At 44.5% G+C, this 26,687-nt stretch overlaps 1 protein-coding gene across 12 annotated transcripts in view; it reads right to left on the reverse strand.

Annotated features, from left to right (window-relative positions):
- The window catches only part of ADGRE1 (adhesion G protein-coupled receptor E1), a 61,966-nt gene that overhangs the window by 32,086 nt on the left and 3,193 nt on the right, over positions 1 to 26,687 (reverse strand). Inside the window, exons 1-9 of one of the 12 annotated variants that reach the window (XM_035702835.2) lie at positions 21,836 to 21,963; positions 15,820 to 15,966; positions 13,264 to 13,419; positions 13,026 to 13,145; positions 12,238 to 12,393; positions 12,002 to 12,121; positions 8,200 to 8,346; positions 6,466 to 6,615; positions 3,135 to 3,272 (exon numbers count right to left, since the gene is read on the reverse strand). In XM_035702835.2, coding sequence (XP_035558728.2) covers positions 3,135 to 3,272; positions 6,466 to 6,615; positions 8,200 to 8,346; positions 12,002 to 12,121; positions 12,238 to 12,393; positions 13,026 to 13,145; positions 13,264 to 13,419; positions 15,820 to 15,856 — 1,024 coding nt within the window. In that variant the 5' untranslated portion in view covers positions 15,857 to 15,966; positions 21,836 to 21,963. Of the gene's footprint in view, positions 1 to 3,134; positions 3,273 to 6,465; positions 6,616 to 8,199; positions 8,347 to 12,001; positions 12,122 to 12,237; positions 12,394 to 13,025; positions 13,146 to 13,263; positions 13,420 to 15,819; positions 15,967 to 21,835; positions 21,964 to 26,687 lie in introns of those variants that run through there. The other 11 variants (XM_025457256.3, XM_049097896.1, XM_049097899.1 and 8 more) reach the window with 11 other exon arrangements.

Raw genomic sequence — 26,687 nt, forward strand, 5'->3', positions numbered from 1 at the left:
AAATTTCAGCCTTTGAAGCACAGAAGACCCAGGTTCAAAACAAAAACAAAACAAAAACCTCTAGCAGCAAACCATCAAGCAGAGAACAGCAGTTCTTCCTCAGACCGACATCCCCTACTTCCTTGTAGTAACATGACTTCCAGTTAAAGACTGCATTCTCTGTGTGTCCTGCAGCTAGGTGTGGCCCCATGGCTAAGTTCTGCCCAATGGGCATGCACAGAAGTGATATGCACACTGTTTGGCCATGCTCTTAATGAGAATAAATATCTTCTCTACTTCCCCTATCCTCTTCCCCCTTGGCTGAAACATGAACAGAGGAGGCTGATCTATCCTTCACAATGAGAATACTGGCTTGGAAAACCACATACTGAGGGATAGAGAGGCAACAAGTGGAAGGCACCTGGGAGCTGGGATGATCTGGGCAGCCCTGTCACCCTGTTCCATCTACAGTTAGGAGATTTATGAAAAGAATCAATGCCCAGAAATCAGTGGCATTTCTATACACTAACAATGAGACTGAAGAAAGAGAAATTAAGGAGTCAATCCCATTTACAATTGCACCCAAAAGCATAAGATACCTAGGAATAAACCTAACCAAAGAGGTAAAGGATCTATGCCCTAAAAACTATAGAACACTTCTGAAAGAAATTGAGGAAGACACAAAGAGATGGAAAAATACTCCATGCTCATGGATTGGAAGAATTAATATTGTGAAAATGTCAATGTTACCCGGGGAAATTTACACGTTTAATGCAATCCCTATCAAAATACCATGGACTTTCTACAGAGAGTTGGAACAAATCATCTTAAGATTTGTGTGGAATCAAAAAAGACCCTGAATACCCAGAGGAATTTTAAAAAAGAAAACCATAGCTGGGGGCATCACAATGCCAGATTTCAGGTTGTACTACAAAGCTGTGGTCATCAAGACAGTGTGGTACTGGCACAAAAACAGACACATAGATCAATGGAACAGAATAGAGAACCCAGAAATGGACCCTCAACTTTATGGTCAACTAATATTCGACAAAGCGGGAAAGACTATCCACTGGAAAAAAGACAGTCTCTTCAATAAATGGTGCTGGGAAAATTGGACATCCACATGCAGAAGAATGAAACTAGACCACTCTCTTTCACAATACACAAAGATAAACTCAAAATGGATGAAAGATCTAAATGTGAGACAAGATTCCATCAAAATCCTAGAGGAGAACACAGGCAACACCCTTTTTGAACTCAGCCACAGTAACTTCTTGCAAGATACATCCACGAAGGCAAAAGAAACAAAAGCAAAAATGAACTATTGGGACTTCATCAAGATTAAAAGCTTCTGCACAGCAAAGGATACAGTCAACAAAACTGAAAGACAACCTACAGAATGGGAGAAGATATTTGCAAATGACGTATCAGATAAAGGGCTAGTTTCCAAGATTAATAAAGAACTTATTAAACTCAACACCAAAGAAACAAACAATCCAATCATGAAATGGGCAAAAGACATGAACAGAAATCTCACAGAGGAAGACATAGACATGGCCAACATGCACATGGGAAAATGCTCCGCATCACTTGCCATCAGGGAAATACAAATCAAAACCACAATGAGATCCCACCTCACACCAGTGAGAATGGGGAAGATTAACAAGGCAGGAAACCACAAATGTTGGAGAGGATGTGGAGAAAGGGGAACCCTCCTGCACTGTTGGTGGGAATGTGAGCTGGTGCAGCCACTCTGGAAAACTGTGTGGAGGTTCCTCAAAGAGTTAAAAATAGATCTGCCCTACGACCCAGCAATTGCACTGCTGGGGATTTACCCCAAAGATACAGATGCAATGAAATGCCGGGACACCTGCACCCCAATGTTTATAGCAGCAATGTCCACAATAGCCAAACTGTGGAAGGAGCCTCGGTGTCCATCGAAAGATGAATGGATAAAGAAGATGTGGCTTATGTATACAATGGAATATTCCTCAGCCATTAGAAACGACAAATACCCACCATTTGCTTCGACGTGGATGGAACTGGAGGGTATTATGCTGAGTGAAGTAAGTCAATCGGAGAAGGACAAACATTATATGGTCTCATTCATTTGGGGAATATAAATAATAGTGAATAATAATAATAGTGAAAGGGAATAAAGGGGAAAGGAAAAGAAATGGGTAGGAAATATCAGAAAGGGAGACAGAACATGAAGACCCCTAACTCTGGGAAACGAACTAGGGGTGGTGGAAGGGGAGGAGGGCGGGGGGTGAGGGAGACTGGGTGACGGGCACTTAAGGGGGCACTTGACGGGCTGAGCACTGGGTGTTATTCTATATGTTGGCAAATTGAACAGCAATAAAAAATAAATTTATAAAAAAGCTGCAAATACAGAGAAATGAGCACAGAAAAAAAAAAGAATGTCCTTCTAAGAGCTAAATTTCTAAGTTGTTGTTTGGTTTCTGTGGAAACAGTCAAAACAACATCCTAGCCAGTCCAGCTCTGGGACAAGTGATTGCACCTCCCTGGACCTCGGTTTGCCTGTTTAGTCCTCACCCTCACATCCAGGGGGTCCACAGGCCCTGTTGGTTCTCTGTCCAAGAAGCATTTGGCATCTACCTGCTTTTCTCTATCACCACGGCTATGCTTGGTACAGATCCTCCTCTGGATTCTGCATCCCTAAATCCTCCATTGTCCACTGCAACCTCTTCTCCATATAGTAGCCATCTCTGAACACGTATTTGATCATCTACCCCTACTGCTGCCTACAGTGCTGCCTGTTGCACTCAGAATTCAAATCCAAATCACTTAACAGGACCCACAAAGCCCCAGGGACCAGACCCAACCACATCTTTAAGCCTCGTTTCCTATTACTCTCAATGTCCAGGACTTCCCACTGCAGGGCCTTTGCTCGTGCTCTTCCCTTTGCCTCTGCTCATCTGGCAAGCTCCTATTCACTCCTCAGGTCTTGCCTTAGTATCTTTCCCCCAAAACAAGCCTCCCCTGACACCTCGAAATCTACATGCGCTCCTTCTTTATGACAGTTATCTTAAATATAGTTGCTTTTTTGTATCATTAGCTTTTTAATGATCATTTTCCCCACCACACCAAACCCAGATTGATTCCATTGTGAAGGGACACAAGGAGATGCTTACTTTGGCAGGTGAAGTTTGAGGAGCCTCCTGGATTGGGACGAAAGCCCTTATTGCATCTACAGCTGTAGGAGCCCAGGGTATTGATGCAGACAGAATTGGGACCACATGGTGATGGATCTTGGGAGCATTCATCAATATCTGCAAAGAACTTGAAAATATCAAACAACCCAGAAGAACCAAGAGATATGTCTTTCCGAGGATGTTCAGCAAACCCTCATTTCACCTCTACATTTGACTTCTTGGTCTGTGAAGCTTAGCTGTCCATTGCTTGGTATAAAGCCAAGAGAGCAGGTACAAAAGTAGCTCCCAGGGCTGTTGGTGCAAGTTGCATTGGAAAGGGCACATGTGAGAACACCTGGATGGCTCAGCAGTTGAGCATCTGCTTTTGGCTCAGGTCATGAACCTGGGGTCCTGGGACCAAGTCCCACTCAGACTTCACCTAGGGAGCCTGCTTCTCCTTTGCCTGCCTCTCTCTCCATGTCTCTGTGTCTATCATGAACGAATAAATAAAATCTTTTTAAAAAGGAAGGGCACAAGTGAAGGCACTCATCAATATCTGTAGGGTAGAGAATGGGCATGAGGCAGGTGGCTAGCAATCCTACAAAAGTCAAAAGTCAATCCTACAAAAGTCACATTTCCAAGGCATGGAGTTGTCCCTAAGACATGGTGTCCCAAGCAAGGACATTTCCCAGAAATCTCTGCAACTACATGGGGCCACATGACTGGTTTTCACTTAGAGAAGGGGAGCAAGTACAACATTTGTCACTTCTGGGCCAAGGTGGTACAAAGTGGGTGTCCCTTCTCTCTCTTTTCTCACCACTGGCTGAACCAGCGATTCCAATGTCAGAAGTGATATAGAAACCAACAGATGTGAGGAAAATGGATCCCTTATCACCATGTGGAGAAAAGCTGCCCACTGGCCAGGTATGTCTATATTGGATGGCAATGAGAGTCAGAAATTCTTTTATGTTAAGCTAATGATTCTCAACTGAGGGAGGCTTGCCCCCTGTACCCCTGCCAGGGGACAAGGACAATATCTGTAGACATCTTTGGTTGTTTGACTGGGCCAGGGTTAGAGGGTGTACTACTGTGATCTAGTGGGTAGAAACCACAGATACTGCCAAATATCCTATAGCGCCCAGGACAGCCCTCCACCACACAGAGCTATCTAGCGCAGAGAATCACTGGGGAAGGGAGGGAAAACTGAGTGAGAAGTCATCAGAGAGGGAGAAAAGCCATGGGAGACTCTTAACTCTGGGAAACAACCTGAGGGCTGCTGGATGGGAGGTGGGTGGCAGGATGGGGTAATTGGGTGATAGGCATTAAGGAGGGCACCTCATGTGATGAGCACTAGGTGTTATTATACACAAGTGACATATGTAACACTACATCTGAAACTAAGATGTACTATATGTTGGCTAATTGAATTTGAATATGAAAAAGGGGATCCCTGGGTGGCTCAGTGTTTGGCGCCTGCCTTGGCCCAGGGCACGATCCTGGAATCCCAGAATCGAGTCCCGCGTCAGGCTTTTGGCTTGAAGCTTGCTTCTCCTTTTGCCTGTGTCTCTGCCTCTCTCTCTCTCTCTCTCTCTCTCTCTCTCTCTCTCTCTGTCTATCATGAATAAATAAATAAAATATATTTTAAAAAAGGAATTGTCTAGCTCAAAATGTCAATAGCAGCAAAGTTGAGGAAACCTGGTGTATTAATGCAAGTTGATGCCAGGTCACTGTGACAATAAGGAGTTACCTCTCCCTCTGGGTGGAGGGGGGGGTTCTGAGCCATAGAGGATATATGTAATAGAATGTCCTGGGGAAAAAAATCAGGAGGGAAGTAAGAGCAAAAATTTTCATATTCCTATATCAGCTCACAAAACAGGATAAAACCGGCAAAATCCACTAACCGCCTGCTCAATATGCACTGGGCTTTACCATGGAGGGTTGGAAGAATTCCTTATGATATGAGTATAGACTAATTTGGAGATCTCAAAGGACAGAAGAATGATCCACAGTTAAGGTACAGGGAAGTGGTTTTCCTCCTGGTATCACAGAAAACATCTCTAACCAAAGAGTGCCTGTCCTTTAATAGTGAGCTCTCCACTTACAGACTCATTTAAACATCCAGGAGGTGAACTCTCATCAGAAATAGCACAAATGGGAGGTGCCTGGGTGGCTCAGTCAGTTAAGCACCTGCCTTCAGCCCAGGTCATGATCCCAGGGTTTGGAATAAAGCGCCTGCTTCTTCCTCTCTCCTCTGCCCCTCCCCCAAGCTCATGTCCTCTCTCTCTTTCTCTCTCTCTCAAATAAATAAAATATTCTTTTTAAAAAAGAAATAGCACAAATGGAGTTCATATTTTGCATATGGAGCTGGACTAGGTGCATGGTTTTCCAAACTGTATTGACCGAGAAAACCTCCCTTCATGCAAAGTGAAACTTGTTGAGTAGGTAAAACAAATAAAAGCGGTGATAATTGGACTGGAATGGGGTCCTGAAAAAATGTCTATGAGCCCAGAGTGCTCTATTAATTTATATAAGGTCCCTTTCAAATGTGCCTCTCTATTGTCCTGCCTCTAACAATGTCAGCAGCTGGTGAAAATAATGAGTGAAAAGAAATAGAACATTTTTTAATGAAAAGAAGCATGCATTTCCCCTGGGGGGTCAAAGAACATAAGACATGTTCTGCAGTAGAGTAGATCCTCCAAAGATGGCCACCATCAATTCCTCCACTTCCTGTGTGCCCTTCTTGCTTCCCCAGTGAGATAGTGAGTTAATTCCCCCTTCCTTGGCATCTACGCTAGCCCCATGATTGTGACCAGGAGAATGAGGCAGAGGTAATGTTCTGTGACTTGTAAGCACAAGTCTTATAAGAACCCAGAGTTTCTCTGGGAAACGAACTAGGGGTGGTAGAAGGGGAGAAGGGCGGGGGGTGGGAGTGAATGGGTGACGGGCACTGGGGGTTATTCTGTATGTTAGTAAATTGAACACAAATAAAAAATAAATTAAAAAAAAAAAGAACCCAGAGTTTCTGCTTTCTTCCCCTTGTACATTCCCTTCCTGAAAACCAGCTTCCATGATCTGAGGAAGCCCAAGAAGCTATGAGGACGGGCCCATGAGGGAAACTGAGGGGCCCAGCTGATCTCCCAGCCAGAGACCAGCACCAACTACCAGTCATGTACACAAGGCCATTCTGGACCGGGCAACCATCCCAGGGCCCCCAGAAAACCCAAGTGGTCAGCCAACAGAATCATGAGTAAGCACAAAGCAGTGGGAAGCCACTATATTTCAAGGTAGTTTGATAGCCATTGAAAATTCTCAGGATGGCTGAGAGCATTACCTGTACATATGAAATCTTCTGGTTTCTCAGGAGTCCAAACAGCAGGCGAAAAGTACCCAGGCAGGCAGGAACAATTATATTTTCCCAGGATGTTGGTACAGACAGAGTTGAGGCCACAAATAGTTGAGTTCCTGGCACATTCATCCACATCTAAGCAGAAAAGTGATCTAAGTCAAAAGGATGAAGGATGCCGAGGCCATGGCAGTGCATAGCCCCACCTTGCCTCAAGCCAGTGAGTCTCTTGGGATCTGCTCACATCCTCTTAAACACTATTGAAAGGAAGTGCAAAGAGACATGTCTGTGACCCACACAAATCTCCAGATGAGGCTCTCTACAGCTCTGGAAAAAAACCAAGCTCTTCATTAGAACACGGCAGACATCAAGAGTCTGGTCCCACCTAAGCTCACCTAGCTCACCTTTCTGTTCTAATCCCATAGTCATTTCTGATCCAGATCACTGACTACTGGTAGGTTCATGAAGTCTCCTTCTCTGCTCCCTCAGGCCTGAACCCACTTGCCCCACTCTGTCCTTAATACATCTCAATTCCTTTCCAAGGAATCACTACATCATCAGTAATAATAATTGAGAGGCGTCTAACTGGAGGCATAGAGAGCATGGACAGGTTGGGCTCAAAGCCTGGCTCTGTGCCTGTTCATTGTGTGTTCCAGGGGGCCGTGGACTCAGTTAGGTCTCCCCAAATTCATATGGCAAAGCCCTAACACTCAGTGGGATGGTGTTTGGACATGGGCCCTTGTAAGATGATTGGATTAAGATGAGATCTGATAATAGGATTAGTGCCCTTAAAAGAAGAAAAGGGAAGTTTTCAGGCTTCTTAGGCCTGGGAAGAGGCTCAAGAACCAGACATCTCCCCAGACTGTCTTGAGTCAGAATCTGGGAATTTGGAGATTAAGTCCATGCTGGCCCTATGCAAGCCCCCATGCTGGGTTGCTGGACATTGCAGCCTCATTTGGAGGCTGAAATTGCATGATGGTTAGAGCACAGGGTGTGAAGTCACACTCAGCACAGTATAGATTATGATTCCCCTATTTCCTGTCTATTTAACTGTGGAAGAGTTTCTCCACCCCAATGGAGACTCAATTTCCTCATCTGTAAAATGGGTATAAAATACACTGACACCATCAGGTTGTTGGGAAGACAATGGGTACAAGAATGGAAAAGCTTAACGCTTTCTGGGATCCAGTCTCCAGGCCTCTGTACCTGCTGTTTTCTCCTCCTGGAACACCGATCACCAGAAATCAAATGTCTCACTCCCCCATGCCCTTTATATCTTTTCTCAAATACCAGCTTCCCAGCATGGCCTTTCCTTACCACTCTATTAAAAATAGACCCTCACCTCAAGCTCTCCCTATGCAGCTCCTGCCTTATTTATCTTTATTTCCTTCAAGTATTCTTGGCACATGATATGTTCATGTATTTATGTTGCCATATATCTACCCAACACTAGGTGATGAGTTCCAGGAGAACAAATAGTTTGTACTCTGTTATTTACTGCTGCATCCACCATCTCTAGAATCGTGCCTGGTGTATACTAGGTACTCAGGAAGTATTTGTTGAATGAGTGAGTGAATGAATGAATGAATGAGGGATTATTGACATTGGCTTGGCAGGTGAGGGCTGTAAGCTTGGCTAAGACTCATCCTAATCCCTCCCATACCACAGCTGTCTTGGCAAACAGACTTGGACCTCGTTTGCCAACAGACTCCTTCCACCTACCTCCACATATCTCTCCTGAACCCAGGAGGCGTTCCTTTCCACCACTAGATTCAAATCCTACATTGCAGACACAAGAGTAGCTTCCAGGACTGTTGTGGCAAGTGGCATGCTCTGGGCAAGTTCTGGGATCAGCACATTCATCCACATCTGATCAATGGAAATGAAAACCCAAGTCAAAAAGGTGTTTCCCCACACCTTGAATCTAGCTGGCCTATGACTTTCACTGAACAATAGAATGCAGCAGAAATGATGTGGTGTCACTGCTATTCAACATAGTACTAGAAGTCCTAGCCTCAGCAATCAGGCAACAAAAAGAAATAAAAGGCATCCAGATTGGCAAAGAAGTCAAGCTCTCCCTCTTCACAGATGACATGATGCTATACATAGAAAACCCAAAAGACTCCACCCCAAGGTTGCTGGAACTCATACAGCAATTCAGCAGTGTGGCAGGATACAAAATCAATGCCCAGAAATCAGTGGCATTTCTATACACTAACAATGAGACTGAAGAAAGAGAAATTAAGGAGTCAATCCCATTTACAATTGCACCCAAAAGCATAAGATACCTAGGAATAAACCTAACCAAAGAGGTAAAGGATCTATACCCTAAAAACTATAGAACACTTCTGAAAGAAATTGAGGAAGACACAAAGAGATGGAAAAATATTCCATGCTCATGGATTGGAAGAATTAATATTGTGAAAATGTCAATGTTACCCGGGGAAATTTACACGTTTAATGCAATCCCTATCAAAATACCATGGACTTTCTACAGAGAGTTGGAACAAATCATCTTAAGATTTGTGTGGAATCAAAAAAGACCCCGAATAGCCAAGGGAATATTAAAAAAGAAAACCATAGCTGGGGGCATCACAATGCCAGATTTCAGGTTGTACTACAAAGCTGTGGTCATCAAGACAGTGTGGTACTGGCACAAAAACAGACACATAGATCAATGGAACAGAATAGAGAATCCAGAAGTGGACCCTCAACTTTATGGTGAACTAATATTCAAAAAAGCGGGAAAGACTATCCACTGGAAAAAAGACAGTCTCTTCAATAAATGGTGCTGGGAAAATTGGACATCCACATGCAGAAGAATGAAACTAGACCATTCTCTTACACCATACACAAAGATAAACTCAAAATGGATGAAAGATCTAAATGTGAGACAAGACCCCATCAAAATCCTAGAGGAGAACACAGGCAACACCTTTTTTGAACTCAGCCACAGTAACTTCTCGCAAGATACATCCATGAAGGCAAGAGAAACAAAAGCAAAAATGAATTATTGGGACTTCATCAAGATTAAAAGCTTCTGCACAGCAAAAGAAAGTCCACAAAAAAAAAAAGAAAGAAAGTCCACAAAACTGAAAGACAACCTACAGAATGGGAGAAGATATTCGCAAATGACCTATCAGATAAAGGGCAAGTATCTAAGATCTATAAATAACTTATTAAACTCAACACCAAAGAAACAAACAATCCAATCATGAAATGGGCAAAAGACATGAACAGAAATCTCACAGAGGAAGACATAGACATGGCCAACAAGCACATGGGAAAATGCTCCGCATCACTGGCCATCAGGGAAATACAAATCAAAACCACAATGAGATCCCACCTCACACCAGTAAGAATGGGGAAAATTAACAATGCAGGAAACAACAAATGTTGGAGAGGATGTGGAGAAAGGGGAACCCTCTTGCACTGTTGGTGGGAATGTGAGCTGGTGCAGCCACTCTAAAAAACTGTGTAGAGGTTCCTCAAAAAGTTAAAAAAGGATCTGCCCTACGATCCAGCAATTGCACTACTGGGGATTTACCCCAAAGATACAGATGCAGTGAAACGCCCGGACACCTGCACCCCGATGTTTATAGCAGCAATGTCCACAATAGCCAAACTGTGGAAGGAGCCTCAGTGTCCCTCGAAAGATGAATGGATAAAGAAGATGTGGTCTATGTACACAATGGAATATTACTCAGCCATTAGAAATGACAAATACCCACCATTTGCTTCAATGTGGATGGACCTGGAAGGTATTATGCTGAGTGAAGTAAGTCAATCAGAAAAGGACAAACATTATATGGTCTCATTCATTTGGGGAATATAAAAAATAGTGAAAAAGAATAAAGGGGAAAGGAGAGAAAATGAATGGGAAATATCAGAAAGGGAGACAGAACATGAAAGACTCCTAACTCTGGGAAATGAACTAGGGGTGGGGGAAGAGGAGGTGGCCAGGGGGTGGGGGTGACTGGGTGACGGGCACTGAGGTGGGCACTTGACGGGCTGAGCACTGGGTGTTATTCTATATGTTGGCAAATTGAACACCAATAAAAAATAAGTTTATAAAAAAAAGAAAATATCAGTGAGGGTGACAAAACATGAGAGACACCTAACTCTGGGAAATGAACAAGGGGTAATGGAAGGGGAGGTGGGTGGGGGGTTAGGGTGACTGGGTGATGGGCACTGAGGGGGGCACTTGGCAGGATGAGCACTGGGTGTTATGCTATATGTTGGCAAATTGAACTCCAATAAAGAAATTTTTTTAAAGAAATGATGTGATGTCAGTTCCAAAATTAGATTTCTAGAGATTTATTTGCTTCAGCTCATTTTTATCATTCATAATGGTATTGATGGATCATCCCTGATAACCCCCTTCATGGGAGGTCGCCGGCTGAGATGAAACACGCTGACCCATAGCTGACCACAGATATATGAACAAGCACATGAGAGACCCAAGGAACTGACCAGCAAAGCCCAACCTAAACTTCCAATGCACAGAATAGAAAGCTAAATAGATGGTATTTGTTTCTAGCCACTGACTTTCAGGGTAACTTGTTACTCAGCAGTACCTAACCGCTATAAATGGATCAGAAAAATTAGAAAGGATTTCCAATATCTCTCACTCCAAGCCAAGGGCATGTGATAAGGACTTGATCACTCCATGACTTGCTTGATGGAGTCACCCTCTGTACCAATGAGCATGGAGAATAGTAGTACTGCACCAGAATCAGGAAGATGGAGCGCTTGCATCTTGTGAAAATATTCTGGCTGCAGTTTGAAGGATGAATTCAAAAGGACAAGACTAAAGGAAGAGAAAGCCCAGTGCGGAGGTTGCTAAAGTAGTAGTTGAGCCTGAACCAAGATGGGGAAGAATGGAGAGTTTTAAGACATATTTAGCAGGGAAATTCCCTAAGATATGATGACTGATTTAATATAGAGATGGGAGTGGGGGTAAAGAGTCGAGGGTAACTCTTAAGACTTGAGTCCAATACTTTTAGGAAAAAATTCCTGAGATTGAATCTGAGCAACTCCTAGGACAGAGTTTCTCTACCTCAAAACTACTGGCATCTGGGCCCAGATTATTTTTGGGCGTAGAAAAGCTACTCCATGCATTACAGGGTATTTAGCAGTATCTCTGGCCTCTCCTCACTAGATCACAGTAGCACCCATAATGCCCCTTGAATACCACCATTATGACACTCAAAATGCCTCCAGACATTGCCAGAAACCCTTAAGAGGATATAACTGCCAGGACAAAGCCATTCATTACACTCAAGTACTGCCTGACCCACTGCTTGTCTCATTGTAGGCCTTCAGCAGGACTTCAAATCCTGGTTCTTCTAGTGAACAGCTGTGTGTCCTTGGAGAAGTCACTTCAATACTCTGAGCCTTAATTTCCTCATCCCCAAATGGAAGATCATAATCCCTACCTCACATGATCAAGTGAGGTGGTTCTTAATGGATTAAGTAGGTTCTTAATGGATTAATAACCCAAAGAAAAGCAGGACCTCCATACCTTTACAAATGGAGTTGTGAGAAATGAATCCAACCTGGCATCTGCACTTGTAGCTTCCCAAGGTGTTGATACACTCAGCATGCTCTTGGCAGACCCCACTGGAGAGGCATTCATTGATGTCTGAGGAGCAGTGGAGGAGAGTGAGCAGACCAAAGATAGTGTGTCTAAGGTGAGAAGCACACGTACCCAACGCAAGTGGTCACTGTCCACCAGAGACCCATGCCTGAGAGCATTACCTGTGCAGATGAAACGACCTGGATTTCCTGAGATCCAGTTATTTCCAGTGGGAGAAGAGAAACCAGGCAAACAGTTGCACTTGTACCTCCCCAGAAGGTTTTCACAGACTGAGTTGGGACCACATGGTGGGGGGCTTTGAGAACACTCATCTATATCTGGACCCAGAAAGAATTGGAATTACAAAATTCTCTTAAACTGTGCAGCACATTGTATTTTCAAAGATGGCAGAAATGATGTCTGCTCTGCTGTATGCCCTTCATTCTATGTGAATTTTTTCTTTTGGGAAAAAATTGTGAAGTTTGAGTCTGAGCATCTCCTACTACAGAGCATCTCTACCTCAGAACTACTGGTATCTGGGACCAGATTAGTTTGGGGTGTAGGGAAGCTATTCCGTGCATTTCAGGGTGTTTAGCAGCATCTCTAGCCTCTCCTCACTAGAACAGAGAGCACCCACAAGCCCCCTTGAATACGACCAGTTATGGCAATTAAAATGCCTCCAGACATTGCCAGCATCCCTTGAGAGAATATGACTGCAAAGACAAGCCCTTCATTACTCTCCAGTACAGCCTGACCCACTACCTGTCTCTTAGTAGGTCCTCGGCAGTACTTCAAATCCTGGCTATTCTACTGAACAGCTGTGTGTCCTTGGGGAAGTTACTTCAATACTCTGAGCCTTAATTTCCTCATCCCCAAACTGAAGATCATAATCCCTACTTCACATGATCATCAACGGAGGTGGTTCTCAATGGATTAGGTAGGTAAATAAAGAAAAGCAGGACCTCCATACCTTTACAAATGGAGTTGTGAGCGATGAATCCAACCTGGCATCTGCACTTGTAGCTTCCCGAGGTGTTGATACACTCAGCATGCTCTTGGCAGACCCCACTGGAGAGGCATTCATTGATGTCTGAGGAGCAGTGGAGGAGAGTGAACAGACCAAAGATGATGTGTCTAAGGTGAGAGGCACACGTACCCAGCTCAAGAGAGGTCACTGTCCCCCAGAGACCCATGCCTGAGAGCATTACCTGTGCAGATGAAACGACCTGGATTTCCCAGGATCCAGTCATTTCCAGTGGGAGAAGAGAAACCAGGCCAACAGCTGCACTTGTACCTCCCCAGAAGGTTTCTGCAGACTGAGTTGGGACCACATGGTGGGGGGCTTTGAGAACACTCATCTATATCTGGATCCAGAAAGAGGTGGAGTTACAAAATTGCCTTATCTTGTGTAGCACATTGTTTTTCAAGATAACAGAAGTGATGTCTGCCATGCTGTATGCCCTTCATTCTATGTGTATTTGTAGTCCATCCAGCAAGCAGTGGAGTCTGTATCCACTCCCCTTGTATCTGAGCATGATGGGACTATGAGGGTGGTAACACTAAGTCATAAAGATACCATGCACTTCCTCCTTGTTCTCTCGGAACTTGGCCACCATACTGTGAGGAAGCCCAACCAGCCATGAGAAAACAACTTATGAGAAGAAGAACCAGAGCTCCAGCCCTCAGCCCTGAGGGCAGACAGCCCAAGGCCAGCACCAGCTGAGCAGCCATGTGAGTGTGTTCTCTTTCAAGTGGATCCTCCAGCCCCCACTTGAGCCAACTCAGCTGACACTGCATGGAACAGAGACAAGCCACATCACCAAACTCAACCAAAATGACAGATATATCCATGAGCAAAATAAACGATTGCCCTTGTTTGGATGTACTAAGTTGGCGGGTGTTCTGCTACTCAGCAGTAGATTAAAAAGAAGCAGCTTAAAAAAACTTTAAAAGCCCAGAGAGCAATTTACTCAGTGGAAGGCCCATAAAATTGTGCAGTCGTAGTACAGTGGGGTGGTCCAGCCCCAAGTCTCCTTCAGCCCTGCTCTGCCAAGTCATCCTAAACCCTTGCAACATCCATGGCATGCAAATACAGCTTCAAGGCGAGTCTCTTATAGCCTCTCCCAGAAAACTGGGCCTCTCCTACACAGAAATCTGGAGCTGCCACTGTACATCAGGATCAAACCTCAGGAATATTTGTTCCACCTTTCTGTGAAGTAGTAAAACATTAGGAACAAGTGATAAAGGCTGATTAAATCTGGGGTTGACATAAAGAATAAGGTATGTGTTCCTTCGTTCCACAAATATCACCTGACTACTCACTAGATATCAGGCACCACACAGGATAAAGTGGATGAAATCCTTGCTGTGGGATACATACTTTGCTAGATGGGGAATGTTGATTTGAATCCAAAGTTTAAAACCAGGGCCCATCAGGACTACTGAAGCTTACTGAATAACCCATAAATTGTAACTCCAAAATAAAGAAGGTTTGGGGGCTCCAAGGGAACTACAACAATAGAAACCAATTATCTTCTTCAGAGCCCAGCAAACTATAGCTTGTGAGGCAAATTCAGTCCACTGCCTGTTTGTATAAATAAAGTTTTATTGGGACAAAGCCACATCATTCATTTGTATATCATCTATGGCTGCTTTCCCACTACAACTGGGGTATTAAAGTTTCTGAGACAGATCCTATGGCTTGCAACCTCCACAATATTTACTATTTGGTCCCTGGGATAAAAAAGTTGGCTTGGACTGCTGGTTATATTCAGAGGTGACAGTCATATATTGACTGTTGAGGGGAGAATCAAGATCTAAAAGGAAGAAATGCAGATAAAGAACCTCACTCCTTGGGATCCCTGGGTGGCGCAGCGGTTTAGCGCCTGCCTTTGGCCCAGGGCGCGATCCTGGAGACCCGGGATCGAATCCCACGTCGGGCTCCCGGTGCATGGAGCCTGCTTCTCCCTCTACCTGTGTCTCTACCTCTCTCTCCGTGACTATCATAAATAAATTTAAAAAAAAACAAAAAAACAAAAAAAAATAACCTCACTCCTTCTAGGAACTATTTCAATTCATACGACTTATGTTAGTGATACTTCTTGCATATGCCCATAGCATACGTGACTGCATTTAATTTTCCCAAAATCCTTTGATGTAGTTATTATTCTATAGTCACTCTACAGATGGGAACATTGAGGCTTAGAGAGGGTAAATACCTTCCCCCAACAGCTTACAACTAGATGACATGATTCAGAGATTGCTGTTAGATTCTGCAAGATGTGGGTTTGGAGGCCAGTTCAACCACATGACCATGAATGCATCATTTTGGGGTTCCAAGCAGTTTCCTCATCTGTACATTAGAGATTATCACAAACCTGACTCAGTTTCATGTAAAAATGCGCTGAGAGCCCTCCACAGGGGACCAGGTATTCAGTGAATGTTAGAAATTCTTGTTTTCTGCATGGAGAGGCAATGAAAAGGAGTTCTCCCAAAATGAAAACAGCCGCTATTTCTGGACATAAACAAATAGCATGGTTTTTACTTTTATTTCCATGCTAACACCAGCTCCGAATCATTGGAAGTTTTAGTGAGCAGGAATTGTGGTCATTATAGAAAAAGAAAGGAAAACAATGGTCAGAGAGGGAGAGAGGGTGCAAATAATATTTGAGGGAAAAGAAAGAATACCTACATGCACTACCCCACCAGCTTCCACCCGATTTTCCTACAAAATGCTGAAGGGTTACGAGGTTGCATGTACTCACCTATGCATGTCACTCCTGGGCCCTTAAATTGTTCCATTCCATTGCTGGATAGAAAACCTCGTTTGCAAGTGCAGTAGTAACTATCTGGAGTGTCAGTGCATTTTGCATAAGCTGGGCACGTGGTGGTATCTGCACACTCGTTCACATCTGGGCAGCACAGAAGCAAGAAGTCAGGTTAGAGCCCGAGTGGGATTCCAGAGGAGCCAGCATGAGAGAGTAAAGGAGACTGTTGTAGGCTCTACTACCTCTGGAAGACCTAAGCCCTGGTCCCTGGGAATGTAAACTTTTTTGGAAATAGAGTCTTTGTAGATGTAATTAAGACCTCCATGAGGATGAGTAGGATCCTTAAACTGATATTATTGGCATCCCTATAAGAAAAGAGGCATATGGACAGCTCAGGGTCAACACCACCTGGTGACAGAAGCAGAGACTGGAGTCATGTGGCTACAAACCAAGGAACACCAAGGATTTCTCGCCACACCAGGATAAACTCTCCCAAGAGGCTTCAGAGAAAGCATGGCCCTGCAGACACCTTAATTTCAGATTTCTGGGCCCCAGAATGGCGAAGGAATAGAATTCCCCTTGTTTTAAGCCCTCTGTTTGGTGGCAACTGGTTATAGCAGCTCTGAGATACTGCTCAATGCTGTCAGGGACCTTGGAGACTCTACACCCCTGCTGCTCCAAGAGTACTTCATGGGCCAGGAGCGCCAGCACTGCCTGGGAGTTGGTGGCAATGCAACCTGTCAGGCCCCTCCCCAGAACTGATCAATCAGAATCTGCATTTTTACAAGGCCCTGGGTGATCTGTGTGCACAGGAAAGTGTGAAATGCAGTGACGTGGACACCTGCTACTCCAAAGTGTTCCTCAGACCAACAGTGTCTGCCTCCCCTGGGTCCCAGGTCTGGAAAAAGCAAATGCTGACTCTGCTGGTCAAAAAAGAGGCCTGAGATTCTGTGTTTCTCACAAGTCCCTGAATGAATCTGATGCTGCTGGTCCATGGACCACGCTGGGCATGAGACCTCTAGATAGAAGAGTCTGAGACTCAAAATTTCAGCCTTTGAAGCACAGAAGACCCAGGTTCAAAACAAAAACAAAACAAAAACCTTCAGCAGCAAACCATCAAGCAGAGAACAGCAGTTCTTCCCCAGACCCACGTCCCCTACTTCCTTGTAGTAACATGACTTCCAGTTAAAGACTGCATTCTCTGTGTGTCCTGCAGCTAGGTGTGGCCCGGTGGCTAAGTTCAGCATGCACAGAAGTGATATGCACACTGTTTGGCCATACCCTTAATGACAAAAGGCATCTTCTCCTCTTCCCCTTTCCTCTTCCCCTTGGCTGAAACATGGACAGAGGAGGCTGATCTATCCCTCACCATGGGGATAATGGCCTGGAAAACCACATGCTGAGGGATGGAGAGGCAACAAGTGGAGGGCACCTGGAATCTGTGATGATCTGGGCAGCCCTGTCACCCTGTTCCATCTACAGTTTGGAGATTTATGAGAAGACTGTCCTTCTAAGAGCTAAATTTCTAAGTTGTTGTTTGGTTTCTGTGGAAACAGCCAAAACAACATTCTAGCCAGTCCAGCTCTGGGACAAGTGATTGCACCTCCCTGGACCTCAGTTTGCCTGTTTAGTCCTCACCCTCACATCCAGGGGGTCCACAGGCCCTGTTGGTTCTCTGTCCAAAGAGCATTTGGCATCTACCTGCTTTTCTCTATCACCACGGCTATGCTTGGTACAGATCCTCCTCTGGATTCTGCATCCCTAAATCCTCCATTGTCCACTGCGATCTCTTCTCCACATAGTAGCCATCTCTGAACACATATTTGATCATCTACCCCTACCGCTGCCTACAGTGCTGCCTGCTGCACTCATAATTCAAATCCAAATCACTTAACAGGACCCACAAAGCCCCAGGGGCCAGACCCAACCACATCTTTAAGCCTCGTTTCCTATTACTCTCAATGTCCAGGACTTCCCACTGCAGGGCCTTTGCTCGTGCTCTTCCCTTTGCCTCTGCTCATCTGGCAAGCTCCTATTCACTCCTCAGGTCTTGCTTTAGTATCATATCCTCATAAAAGCCTCCCCTGACTCCTCGAAAGCTACACGTGCTCCTTCTTTCTGACACTTATAGTTGCTCAATTATTTGTATGATTAGCTTTTTAGTTATTATTTCCTCTGCCACACTGTGAGCTCCAGAAAGAGAAAGAGAAAGCCAGAGGTGGAGGCAGGCTTCTAGGTGCCTGGGAAGAGTCTTATTTGATACTACCATTCCTGTGGTTGTCACAATAATGACCCTTCCAAAGATGACCACATCCTAATCCCTGGAACCTACGAATATGCTATGCCTGTGGCAAGAGAGCCTTAAGGTTTCAGATGGAATTAAGATAGCAACCAACTGATCCCGAGCTGAACAGATTAATCTGGAGGTTATTCTGGATTATCCAGTTGGGTCCAAGGTAATCACAAAGGTCCTTATAAATGGAAGATGGAGCCAGGAGAGGCAAAATGACACCCTTTGAGAAAGACCTGACCAGTTAATGCTGGCTTTGAAGATGGAGGAGGAAGGACACAAGGCAAGGAATTCAGGTGACCTCTAGAGGCTGGAAAAAGTGAAAAGACAGATTATCCTATAGAACCTCCAGAAAGGGACCCCTGGGTGGCTCAGTGGTTGAGCATCTGCCTTTGGCTCAGAGGGTGATCTTGGTCCAGTGATCAAGTCCCGCATCAGGCTTCATGTGAGGAGCCTGCTTCTCCCTCTGTCTATGTCTCTGCCTCTCTCTCTTTCATGAATGAATAAATAAAATCTTTTAAAAAATAAAAAGAACCTCCAGAAAGGAACACAGCCCTGCTAACACCTTGATTTTAGCCCAGTGGGACCCACTTTGGACTTCTGATCTCCTCCAGACCCATAAGGTAATGTTTTTGTTGTTTGAAGCCACCAAGTTTGTGATAATTTGCTAGAACAACCATAGGAAACTAATACAATTACCATTACACAGATGTGAACAATTGAGGTTCAGTGAGGTTAAGTAACTTGACCAAAGACACACAGCTGGTGAGTGGCAGCTCCAAGCCTGTTGAAACCTGAAGTGAGCAGTTTTCATGAGTGCTACCCAAGAAGAGGTAGATCTGGCCAGAAATGGAATCAATTTTCAGGTAATTTCTAAAACAATTCTTTGTAAAAACTTTTGTAATTGATTAAGTCTGTAATTGATTAAGCCCTGATGGACTCTGAGCTCCTGAAGTCAAGGACTTATGTCTGTGTCATTCACTGCTGTGTGCTAAATGCATACACAGTGCCCAGTACACATTTGGTGCTCAGTAATAGCTGAAAAACTAAAAATTAGAACAAAGAGCAGAGGGAGGTGAGTGAGCTATGATGGTACTTGGGGCAGAGGAAACAGCAAGTGCATGAAGGGCTCAGGGGCAGGACCACGCCTGGAGATGTGGTGGAGTTACAGGGGGGCCAGTGTGGTTGGAGCAGAGTGGGCAGGGGGGAAAGGGAGGCCTGGACATGGCCAGATCGTGTTAGATCTCCTTGACTGCTGGCATACCTCAGCTTTCTATCAGAGAACAATGGGTGCCATGGGAGAGTCTGAACACAGGCAGGACACAATAGGACTGCGGTTTTAGCAGGATCCTGTGGCCCCTGGCCGGAAGATGAACTGCAGAGGGGCAGGAGCAGAATGACCAGGGAGGAGGCACCTGCACCTGTCCAGGTAGGCAAGGAGGGCAGAGGCAACCCCAGTGGGAAGAATGGAAGACAGAAGATTAGGGGTTTATTCTGAAGGCAATGTTAGCAGGATTTGCCAACAGATTGGATGGAGGGTGTGAAAGAAAGAGGAATGAACAATAATGCCAATACCAATCGGTAGAACGGGAAAGCACCTTATAAAGTGCTGCAAAAACATTAAGGGGTGGATTATGCTTAGGGTCTTGAAGAGTCAGCTCTTTACTTCCTATAACATGCTTTGTTTATTTCACTTCCCTGCAGGACACCTCAATTGCATCTCTTCTCATTAACAACTTCCTCTTTCGCCTGCAGAGGCAACATTGTTCTTTGCAAACTTCCGGAACATTGCCACTTACAGTCTCTCATTCGAGTTTCCCATTATTCTCTTACTCTGGCTCAATTGCTCACAACTCACACCCACCCCAAACCAGAATCGCAAACCAGCCCTGTGTGACTGGGCACCTGCCAACCTCTCCAGCTCATCTCCTACCTTGTCCCATCTGCCATGCTCACCTTTGCTCGGTTCCTCAAATTCCTTCTGGTCTCAGGACCTTTACATGTCACCCCAAAGATCTTAGGACTGGCCAGCCTCCCTAATCATGTGAACCTTATTATTTTTCATAATAAATCTTTTATCTGAGGCACCTGGATGGGCTCAGTAGTTGAGCATCTGCCTTAGGCTCAGGTCATGATCCCAGGGTCCCGGGAGCAAGTCCCGCATCGGGCTCCCCGCAGGGAGCCTGCTTCTCTCTCTGCCTATGTCTTTGCTTCTCTGTGTGTCTTTCATGAATAAATAAATTAATTCTTTAAAAAATCTTTTATCTATAAAAGATATGTATCCATCCTATTGGTTCTGTTTCTGTGCATGACTCTAACAAATACAAATACCTGCTATATGTCAGGCACTATTCTAGGTACTGTGGATTCAGCAGTGGAACAAGATACACAAAATTCCCCCACCTTCACAGAGCTGATAACCTGGAGAAGTGAGGGTGAGGGATCTAATGTCAAAAATAGAGTAGTTGCTGAGAAGATGACACATGAGCTGAAACATAAAGAAGATGAGGGAAGGACCAAGTATATATGTAGGTCAAGAACATCCCAAGCAGAGGGCACAGCTTGTGCAAAGGCCTTGGGGCAGGACAGGGCCTGGGGTATTGGAGGAACAGTGAGGTATGTATGGCTGGAACAGAGAGAGTGAGGGGGAGACAGGGATGAGGGAGGGGCAGGGAGGGGATAGGACAGGTCATGTGGGACCTTAGGGGCCTCAGAGAGGACTTGGGCTTTTACCCAAGGGTGGTGGGAGCCTTGGAGGGCTGTGGGCAGTGGACGCAGGACCTGACTTGGGTGCTGTGCTCTCTGGTGTCCTCTGTGGCCACTTCAAGGGCTAAAAGCCAAGAAACCCCTTCAACAATCCACCTGAGCAGACACATGATCCTCAATCATGAGCAAAACAACTTAATGGATGATCACCTAATTGACCGAAGCATAAAGAGATTCCAAGAGGCAAAAAGGCTTTTAAAAACAGAACTAGAGCTTCCGTTTCATTGGTGCCTCCCAAGCACCAGGCCCCTTCCATGCATTTCCTGCAGGCCCCACAATAATGCTTCCCAGTGTAGTAATCCTGGTTTTCGCCAGGGCTTTCTTGGTATTCACACTTGAAGTTCAGAGTCCCGTGAAGCCCCTCCTGGTCAGAGGCAAACCACGACAGTTGGTCACCCTACTTCAAGGTAAACGTTAGGGGTCCATTTTACAGATGTGGAAACAGATCCCCAAGAGAGTTTGTATAGCCTCTCCTGGGTCACACCACCAGTCAAAATGCAAGAGAAGAGCAAGTAAAATGGGTGAAGGTTGGCAAGGCAGCCAGGGGTCCTGCTCATTGTCCTGACTGTGCCCACTCGCTGGCTACCAACTTTGGCCCAGATAGCAAGAATCCGATAATTCAGGTTTCTCTGAGGAGAAGGAGGGTTGACATACTTGTGCACCTGCTATGTTCCCAGTACAGTTTGAGGCACCACCTGTATCTTACCTCATATAATGCTCATCAAAACCCAGTTGGATTAACTCCACTGACCTTCCTTTTCATGGGAACTGAAGTCTTAGGGAACTTGCCGAAATACCTGAGCACCAGAACCAGGATTCGAACTCAGGAAACGTGACTCCAGAGCCCACCTCTTAACAACTGCACATATGGAGTCGAATCCTCACAATTATCCCACCGGGTGCGAGTCATCGCAATACCCGTTAATCAGAGGACAAAACAGAGATGAAGATGCTTACCCAAGATCTAGTTGCCTTCATTCCTGGGGGAGTCTCTTACCAGAATGCGTGCTCCGCAGCTGCCAGCAGCCCACGAGCAGAGCAATGAGAAGCCACTAGATCCTTATTCAAAGCCATCCCTTTGAAAGTGGCTGTGACCCTGCCAGGCTGTATTTCCCTGAGTGCCAGTGATTACCATAGCAAGTTACGAAAGCAGGAGTGGGTATGCGAAGGGGAAAACCCCAGCTTCCTGGGGGCTCTCCTACATCAGCTCATGAGCTCTTCACATGTTGCCAGGTAAGAAATTGTGGGACAGGGACAGCCCAGGTGGCTCAGCGGTTTAGCGCCGCCTTCAACCCAGAGTGTGATCCTGGAGTCCTGGGATCGAGTCCCACATCGGGCTCCCTGCATGGAGCCTGCTTCTCTCTCTGACTGTGTCTCTCATGAGTAAATAAATAAAACCTTTAAAAAAAAAAAAAGAAATGGTGGGACAGTGGTCACTCTTGGCAGCCATCCCCCAACTGCTTTACCAGGATGGCATACCCATCCCCCAGGGAATGACGGGCAGACAGGCGTAGGAGTGTTATAGTGCAGCCTCCCCTTGGCCCCCCAAGGTGAACCTCTGGGTTGCGCTTCACATTCCAGGGCTCCCTGTGAGACCAGGCTGTGGCTGAAGCTCTCCTGAAACACCTTCTGGGTGGCTAGTTTCTCTCCCCACCCTGTCCTGCTCTCATTCCCCTGCAAGTGTTTCCTGAGAGTCTTCCCTCAATAAATTATTCACACAAGAGTCCTCTTATCAAGTTCTGCTTCTACAAAAACTGCTGGAGGGGAGGTGGATGGGGTAACTGGGTGGTGAGCATTAAGGAGAGCATGTGATGTGATGAGCACTGGGTGTTATATGCAACTGATGAATTATTGAAAACTTCATCTGAAACTAATGATGTACTATATATATTGGCTAATCGAATTTAAATAAAAAAAAAAAGAAAAAGAAACTGACCAAAAGCAGACAGTAATCCTTATTTTGGTGCATTTTTTGTTTTGTTTATATCTTTTTCTAAGAAGATAATAATTGTAAAACTAAATGCAAACAATGCAGAAGCATATAAAATTAAAAATGAAGAGTTCTCAGTCCCCCATCCTTATACCCAGGGGCAAATGCTGCCTAAAGCTTAGATCCCCCTTAGCTTCGAGGGGATCTCCTCCAGGTTAGATACTCTTCACAGGCTCAGTCAAGCAAGTATATTATTAAATTGGAATAAGTTTATAAATTCATACAGTTTTATTAACACAAGTGAGATCATACAATATACAATCTGTTGTGCTCTCCAAAATAGTAGATACTAATCATATATGGCTGCATTTTAATCTATGAGAATTGGGGCACCTGGGTAGCTCAGTTGATTTAGCCTCTGCCTTTGGTTCAGGTCATGGTCTCAAGGTCCTGGGATCAAGCCCCACATCGAGCTCCCTGCTTAGCATGAGAGTCTACTTCTCCCTCTCCCTCTGCCCTTCCCCCGATCGTGCTCACACTCGCTCTCTCTTTCTCTCTCTCTCACCTTCTTTCTCAAATAGATAAATAAAATCTTTAAAAAATAAATCTATGAAAATTAAATAAAATGAAGCATTCCATTCTTTGATCCAATTAGCCTTATTTCAATTGCTCAGTAGCCACTTGTGACTAACTAGCGACTACAGTAGATCCAGAACATGTCCATCATCGTAGAAAGTTCTGTTGGAAAACCCTGTCATACTCTTACTTGCTTTTTCACTTAGGAGTAGGTCTTGCAAACCAAGGGCAGCAAATTGGTCAAGCATGGAAGCTGGGTGATGGGTACATGGGAGTTTGCTGTACTATTTTTCCCTACCTTTGAATGTCTAAATATTTCTATAATAAAAAGAGAAGGATATGTTTGGGGCAACTTTCCAAACCAGTCCATACACACCTAACTCATACTTTAAAAAAATTTTTTATTTATTTATTCATGAGAAACACAGAGAGAGAGAGAGAGGCAGAGAGATAGGCAGAGGGAGAAGCAGGCTCCCTGCAAGGAGCTGGATGTGGGGCTCGATCCTGGGACCACAGGATCACAACTGGAGCTGAAGGCAGATATCCAACCGCTGAGCCACCCAGGCATCCCTAACTCATGCTTTTGAACAGCTATGTCGGTTCTGCTGTGTCCATGGGCATTAACTGTCCCATGGACACAGTGGCTTGGTAGTCAAAGGTCAAGCAGAAACTCCACACTCCCCTTTCCATGGTCTGGAACTGTCACTAGCAGGCAGCTTACCCACCACAGGCTACATTTCTCAGCTCACCTTGTGTCCAGGTATGGTCATGTGACTGTGAGCAAATATGACATGCATCATGCATATTCCCTCCCCTATGATCTACAGAAGATTCTGAGCCCCTAGCATGGCTGAGCCACAAGACAGAAGGAGTCCAGGTCTCTGAATTACCACTTTGAGGAAAGGAACCCACTGGCCAGAAATATCTACGTTGGACTCTTAAACAAACAAAAATTAAATTTCTTTTTATTAAGCCATGGACAGCTCTGGGTTTGTTACGGTAGCTAGGGTTATCCTGACAAACACAAGGTTTTATCCAACCAGTCCCCTCAGGTAAGCAATGACTGTTTATTCCAAGTTGTTTGTACGGCGAGGTATCTCTGTATGTTGTACAAATATCTCTTTGGAATAAATTTCTGGATTATGAATTGCTGTCTCAAAGTGTATATGCATTTTTGAAATATTTTATTTATTTATTCATGAGAGGCACAGAGAGAAGCAGAGACATAGAGGGAAAAGCAGGCTCCTCACAAGGAGCCTGATGTGGGAATCGATTACACCCTGAGCCAAAGGCAGAGGCTCAACTGCTGAGCCACCCAGGCACCCCATGTATATGCATTTTTATAGTATTTTATTAGGGATGATATACAGAGAAAAGCACAAATATCGTAAATGTGTGCTTTGATGAACTATCATAACCTTTCCTGTGCTTATGCATTTTTTATTCCAGTAGTGCCCAGTCTTCTCAAATGTTAAGAAACTCACATTTACAAATTCCTTGTATGTGCCTCGACTATATCTCTTGCACTCTCTATGTAGGGTCGTATTCTTTCTTTTATTTATTTATCTACCTAACTTGCCTGTGCTGTGTCAGGCCCAGGCTGGATCCCAGAACTGTGGAGAATGATAAAATGACTTCTTCAACAGCCAAGGACTTTCTGGATTCAATAATAATGATCAATTTTTGTAATCCAGGTGACCTTTTTGGAAATACAGTGATATGATTTTCTCTTTTCCACTTATATGGATGTGAACCTCCCTTCCAACACATTCTGCCAAAGGATTTACTCTCATTCAGGAAAAATTAAGATGTCTTAGCAGCAGGCATACATGAAAGCAAAACAGTAATGTTCAGGTTTTAAATACCAAACTGGGGAGAAGGGCGGGGGGTGGGAGTGAATGGGTGACGGGCACTGGGGGTTATTCTGTATGTTAGTAAATTGAACACCAATAAAAAAATAAAAAATAAAAATAAAAATTAAAAATTAAAAAAAATAAATAAATAAATACCAAACTGGATATTTGTGTTCCAAGCAAGACAATAATCTTGAAAGCAAAGCCTTATAAGATGAATGAGTTTTGGATATCTAGTATACAGCATGGTGACTCTGGTTAACTATACTCTATTATATACTTGGAAGTTGTTATGAATAGATCTTAAATATCTTTACCAGGAAAAAAAAAAAGTAATTATGTGAGGCAATGAAGAAATTAGCAAACACTATGATGGTAATCATTTCTCAATATATGTGTACATCAAATCAACATGTGTATACCTTAAACTTGCACAATATTAAATGTCAGTCATATCTCAATAAAATGATTTTTCAGGGACACCTGGGTGGCTCAGTGGTTGAGCATCTGCCTTCGGCTCAGGGCGTGATCCTGGGGTCCTGGGATCGAGTCCCACATTGGGATTCCCAAAGGGAGCCTGCTTCTCCCTGCATCTGTGTCTCTGCCTCTCACTTTGTGTCTCTCATGAATAAATAAATAAAATCTTCATTAATAAAGATTTTATTAATTCATTTATTTATTTTTGTATATTTTTATTGGAGTTCGATATGCCAATGTATAGTATAGAATTCAGTGCTCATCCTGTCAAGTGCCCCCCTCAGTGCCCGACACCCAATCACCCCATCTCCCCCTGCCCACCTCCCCTCTTTAAAAAAATGATTTTGCAGTAGCCAGGCTTGGAGGACTGGAAGGTAAAGCTTTCATTAAGCTGTGGTGTAAAGGAAATACCTATCACAAGGGAAAAGAAAAAATTTTGGGATGCTAATACAGAGAGATGAGAGGGACCCACCAGGACCCCCATTCCTCTGCTACCTCACCTCAGAAACTTCCAGATAGGAATGGGTGCAATTAGGGGTATCAAGGCTAGGGACTGACTTCTCCCAACAATATCCAGGTGGAGTTTCCCAGCCTAGAAGAGAGGCTTGCTTTCTGTTGCTGTCACATCCAACAGGGTATTAAAGCCAAAGATTAGAACCCACAGAGGGAGGTAGCTAGTAGGTTGTCCAAGAAAACTCTTTTGGTTTTCTATAGCCTGAACATAGAAAGCAGAAGCTCTTGCATGGACTCCCAGGGGGTGCAGAGCTGCTGAGAGGACTACCAGAAAGTAAGGTGAGTCCATGCTGTACCAGTAGACAAAACACCCCATCCAGAGTCCCCCCTTGACAGCCACAGGATCTTGTAAGTTGCCCCTATACTAACACCCAGTAGCCATCTTGAGAGGACCAAGATGAAGGTAGGAAAGATTCATTAAGGAGGGCACGGGATATGATGAGCACTGGGTGGTACATGA

Source organism: Canis lupus, chromosome 20 (assembly GCF_003254725.2).
Source record: "Canis lupus dingo isolate Sandy chromosome 20, ASM325472v2, whole genome shotgun sequence".
NCBI classification, from domain to species: domain Eukaryota; kingdom Metazoa; phylum Chordata; class Mammalia; order Carnivora; family Canidae; genus Canis; species Canis lupus.